Source organism: Cibotium barometz, chromosome 27 (genome assembly GCF_041138505.1).
Source record: "Cibotium barometz isolate CiBa-2024 chromosome 27, ASM4113850v1, whole genome shotgun sequence".
NCBI classification, from domain to species: domain Eukaryota; kingdom Viridiplantae; phylum Streptophyta; class Polypodiopsida; order Cyatheales; family Cibotiaceae; genus Cibotium; species Cibotium barometz.
This window is the reverse complement of record NC_141072.1, coordinates 8,651,833-8,657,231: the sequence shown is the minus strand read 5'-3', so window position 1 is coordinate 8,657,231 and position 5,399 is coordinate 8,651,833. Positions and strand designations below refer to the sequence as shown.

Below are 5,399 nucleotides of genomic sequence, written 5' to 3'. Positions count from 1 at the left end.
TGTTGACAAGATGAAAATGATTCCCAAAAGAAAGCTCAAAAATTATTTTTTTTCCTTGCTTAATTTGTGGCATACATCGATACTCTCCCTCGATGTATCTTCTTGAAAACCTTAGCTAAGTGTTTTTTTGCCGAGAAATAAGAAAGAAGTGACCTAGACTTTTGACATATCTGTCGTGGAAACCTTAACTAAGTGTTCTTTTGATTATCTTGCTTCTGTTTTCATGGCTTAAAAGAGTCCAGAGAAACAAGGAAAAGTGACCTAATTTATGGAAATATTTACCTAGAGCTACCATGTTACACTTACATTTATTCTCCAAATCTATGAGTGTGATTTAAGTGACCTAATTTATGGAAATATTAATCCTAGAGTTACCATGTTATACTTACATTTATTCACCAAATCTATGAGTGAGCTGCACCAATCCATCCGTGAACATGTAAAAACTGGATTTTTGTTTTTGCTTGGAGCCTCCAAAAAGAAATTGATTATCTATAGATTTCAGATACAAAATAAGGTAAAAGATAAAAATAAGTAAAAAGATACACGGCGCTATATGAGGCCTACTTGAGACAAATTCATTGGAGGACCCCCAAAAAAACAACAACAAAAAGCACATAAATTATAACAGTGCCGAAACTGAATGTTCAAGTTAAATCGAATTCTTCTATCAATGGAAAGAGTAAATTGGAAAGAAACGCTAAATTGCGAGAAATCATACATCAAATACAGAAGAACTCCTCCTGCATAATAATATTGGTGCACGCGATAACCTAATGTTTGCTGTATGATCATTTGTATCCAGGCCCGTATCTGCTGCTCAAGAGCCCCGCATGCAAAAACATGAGATAGAAGAGCTGGAATGCAGCTACAATTATCACAAACGCTTCCAGTGTTTTCTGCAAATAATAGGCTTAATAATCAAATAAATGCGGCATTTTAAAAAAAAAAAAAGGGGGAATTCATCGGCTGATTTGACTGTTTTTAAAATAACCTATCTATATATGTATATTTTTTTTTTCTCAATACCAGTCTAGCTCCACGCACATCTGAGGTGTGAATTTCTTTGCAAGCGAGCCTGTGAGACGAAGGGGAAAACCTCTTAATTTTAAATAAATTAGAAGCACCACAATGAAAATTAAGCCTATTCTAAACTAGCGAAGCTTTTAATTAAGTGTTTGAATGCATGTAAATTAAGAGGGGATTACCCGAATGCAAGGAGGGTTAGGAGCCAAGCGATGAGGGCTGAGGAGGCAGCAGCTGCCCCACTCTCACTTCTCCATGCTTTGAGGTGGTGAAGGCCAGCCAGCACAGAGGCAATGCCCACCACCCCAGCTATGAGGGAAAGCACAAGAAAGGTGTATGTGGCTGAATTGGCTCCATAGGGGGCTACATCAAAACCAATTAATAGCACCATATCGAGTGTTAAAACAAGTTCAGAACACACACACACACTCCCTCTCTCTCTCTCTCTCTCATTCAGTAAACACACACACACACACACTTCCCCTCTCTCTCTGCTTGTTAGTAAACACACACACACACACACACACACGCTCTCTCTCTCTCTCTCTGTGTGCTTTTTCAGTAAACACGCGCGCGCGCGCGCACACACACGCTCTCTCTCTCTCTCTCTCTTATTACAGCACTATCAAGACAACTAAATCTCTGTTTATTACCTCCTCCATCTAGGAATCTGTTGAGTGCCCATCCTGCAATACCAAGCACAATCATGTACATGCAGAAGTTCAAAACCAGCAAAGGAGCTGCCACAGACCTTCCGATAGCCATTATTGCTTGGATTAAATAACGCTCCGCAATCAATAATTGCCAAAGCAGATCTACTATACAAACAGAAGACCTAAATCGCTCTTACAAGCTAAGCTGGCAAACTCTTAAACAAAGTGTTTATCTAAAGTTTCAACGAGGTTAAGGCACTTGTTATAGGGAGCGAAGGTGCAATATGCGCTTCACACGTGCGCCAATATATTCTCTACAACTCATGGGTTGATCGGGCCGTCTCGTTGACACGTGTGTTGTGAGCTCTCATTGGCTGCCAGCTCTTCATGGGCACAGCTAAGCTAACAACGTTTATTTAAACTCTTTTTTATCATCTAGCAAAATCTCCTTTAGCAACGTGGAGCAAGCATGGCGTATGCCAAGCAACCTAGACTTCAAGGTTGTGAACAAAAGCAAAAGGTTCAAACCGCCAAATGCTTTGGTGGCTAGTAGCTACCTGAGCTCATTTCCATGCGAGAATGTTTGGCTTGGCATAACAAAGTTGGGAGTTCTTAGTGTAGTTGGTTGAAGCTTGATGGAATGATGCCGTTTCAAGGATTGATTTCAAATATTACTAGTAGACAAGCTAGGAGAAACTTATGCGGCAATGCCAACGGTCTCTAGCTTGAGCGGTAGCACTCAGACCTCACAAAGAGCGGCGGACTTGGGTTCAAATCTACTCAAGGCATCTGATTCAGTACCCACTCATGCATCAAAATAATAATAATTGATGTGGCAATCTATGCTTGCTCTCCTCTACACCTTTGCACACCACTTTTCATGTTTCACCTTTTTTTCAATTTAGTTTTCTTTTCTTCCTAGTGGTGACCAACTACATTTAGCATGAGAACATGCATTTTCGAGTTCTCAACCAATTATAACCAAGCCTTACGGATTAGAGTTGCATGTTTCCTTCATCATTTTTGCAGGTCTCCACCACTAGCCGCCTTAGTTTTTACTTAACCTTCATCATAGGTCTCCACCAATTGACCATGCCCATGGACCACACTTATGGTAGTGTAAAAAGGGGGGGTCTTGTATATAGGCCACATACACCATATTTTGGTACCTTTTTTATAAAAAGATTACACAAGTCCTTTGCTTTCTCTTCTTGTTTTCTACTCCTAGGCTAATCTCTAATGATTTCCTTAATCCTAGGCTAATGAGGCTGAATCTAGGTTGCCAACTTTCTTTCATTTGGTATCAGAGCCATGTCTTTGATCTAATTTTTTGATTTTTTAAAAATTTCTTCCATTTTCTTGGTTTTTTAGAACTTTCTTGATTTTCTTAGACTTTCTTGATTTTCTTGATTTCTTGATCAAGAAATGGGCATGGTGATTGTGGGATAATGGAGATTTCTTTGATTTTTGGTTGCTCTAAGCTTCTTTTTGGGGGGGGGGGGTGCTATGGGTCACTGTGGACCAAAATCTAGGGTAGTCGCTGCAAATTTGAATGGGAACCAAAATTGCGGGAAAATTTTGCTAATCAAGATTAGTGAGTAATCCAAAACGTAATCTTCTTCTCCCTTCTTACTTGATCTTGAAGGAGAAACATAGGGTTTCAATGGGGTTAATCAGAGGCATTGTTTGAGGGATTCTCTTAGGCACATCAAGATCTTCACAACGAGAGCTTCAATTCGTGTTTGAGGCCTGAATTGTGCACATGCACAAAACGCAAGTATGCAAGCCGCCATTCGCCATTCTCCTCCATTGTGGAGTTATTAAGCCATAAAAAGCTTTGATTAAGCTTGGAACTAAGCTTTACAACTTGTGAGCCTGGCTGTGGGATGATTGGATTCGCCGTTCGCTGCCTGTGTACATGATGCTGATTGCTGCGCGCGATTTTGCCAGCGCTTCTTGGAGATTAAAGCTTGAAAGCTAAGCTTAAGCCAAGCTTAGAGGCCATTTATTAGCATTGTGGATGGGCAGATTAACAGCTTCTTCATGGTGCATTTTTCTTCCATAAAAGGACGGCCCGCCGACTACAATAAATGATGACCATTGAAGATCTCCATAGCTACATCAAGTGTATGGCATTGCTGTGTGAATAGTTCCTCAAATTCTTCACTCTTCCTTCATCTCCATGGTGGATTGATATCAACATTGGTGAGTCTTCATCTCCATGGTGGATTGATACATTGGTGAGTGCTCATTGATTGCCTATGGTTGTTTCCTTGCTTCTACCATTGATTGTCATCAATGGTAGAAGCAAGGAAACAACATTGGTGAGTCTTCATCTCCATGGTGGATTGATACATTGGTGAGTGCTCATTGATTGCCTATGGTTGTTTCCTTGCTTCTACCATTGATTGTCATCAAAGAGATCAAGAAAGGCAAAGTTCTTGTTACCATAAGCTTGAAGGTTAATCATAATGGCAAGATTGGCTTTATCCTTTACCTTGGTTGATTAAGAAATCATTTCAATGGAGCTTTATTGCTTGATTTCTTGAATCTTGAGGGTTTTGGTTAACTTCCCTGTTGAGATATCGAGCTCATCTAGTGAGGCAGTGGACACTAATGACCCGCCTGGGGGATAGGCCCCACACTTATACCACTGGCATGGTTGGTGAGATCATGGGTGATATGCGGCTAGTGGGATAACAGGCTGTGTGACAGCCATTCTAGAGACTGCTGTTGGCATAGTTATAGCGTCAGCTCATTCAGTTGGGTTCACACTATAGAGAACCCTAGTATGTATTTGGTTGAGTACCTTTTCATATTGTGTGTACTCTTATCTTTGTATATGGTGTGTTGAGTATTGTGTGAAGAAGAATAAGATTTTTAGCCTCTCACCTTGTGTGTTCTCTTTTAGGGTTTTGTGAGTGTGTGTGTGCTTTGCAAGAGCTCAAGCTCTCTTCTCCCCTGCATTTTTTCATGGTATCAGAGCAGCCTGGTTCATGCTAAGGGCTGAGCTGCAAGCAAGAGAAGCACAGGAAGGTAAGAGCTTCATGTACTCTTCCCTATTTGTGTTGGCGACTACACCCTTGTCGGGAGCTCTACGGGAGGCACCGACAAACGATCTCTGATTGAGGAGCTTTCTTCGCAGGAGTAAAGCTATAGGGCAACTATACTGTCCTATCGGACACCATAGTTCGGGCTATAGCTTTCTTCGCGCAGGAGTAAAGCTACAGGGCAACTATGTTGTCCGATATCCTATCGGACAATATAGTTTGGGCCGAAAATGCATTTCGGGTGCGTTAGGACAGAAAGCATGCGATTTTGAGCACTCCGGGGTAAGTCATCGATTCTATGCAGAACTCTGTTTTAAGAACTGCAGGAAGACATATTGGTTGTGCAGACATTGTGTGTGCTGCAAAAGGAGGTCAACAGTTTTGCCATTAGGTATATGTATGCACATTGAGGTCACTGGTTGTGACATTTGAGTGTAGTACAGTACCGCTCTATAGAAAATACAGCAGTTTGTGCAGAACAAACCAGAGTGCTGTTTCTGGTAAATTTATGTATCTGGCAAGATGTCAAATGATGGCATAAACCATATTGTTGATGTGAGAAGCTTGACAAGAACAACTTCCATGCTTGGAGGTTTAGGTTGACAAATTTCCTGATGGGAAAGGGTTACTGGGACTACATAGAAGGTGAGCATGAAGAGGCACCGAAAAT

At 41.0% G+C, this 5,399-nt stretch overlaps 1 protein-coding gene across 1 annotated transcript; it reads right to left on the bottom strand.

Moving 5' to 3' along the window:
- Positions 1 to 763: 763 nt before the first annotated feature.
- LOC147623043 (membrane protein PM19L-like) lies at positions 764 to 1,920 on the bottom strand. Its single transcript, XM_086821802.1, has 4 exons — positions 1,680 to 1,920; positions 1,209 to 1,389; positions 1,030 to 1,078; positions 764 to 899 (listed from the first exon to the last, which is right to left on the bottom strand). Exons 1-4 carry the CDS (start codon positions 1,789 to 1,791, stop codon positions 792 to 794), a joined length of 450 nt encoding a protein of 149 aa, XP_086677928.1. The 5' UTR covers positions 1,792 to 1,920; the 3' UTR covers positions 764 to 791.
- Between the last annotated feature and the right edge of the window lie 3,479 nt (positions 1,921 to 5,399).

Bases quoted from the DNA above. Each gene is read 5' to 3' on its own strand.
- LOC147623043 (XM_086821802.1), bottom strand. From the start codon at position 1,791: ATGGCTATCGGAAGGTCTGTGGCAGCTCCTTTGCTGGTTTTGAACTTC. The intron at 1,390-1,679 runs GTAATAAACAGA...GTTTTGATGTAG, and splicing joins CAGATTCCTAGATGGAGGAG to CCCCCTATGGAGCCAATTCA. The intron at 900-1,029 runs GTATTGAGAAAA...TATTATTTGCAG, and splicing joins ATGTGCGTGGAGCTAGACTG to AAAACACTGGAAGCGTTTGT.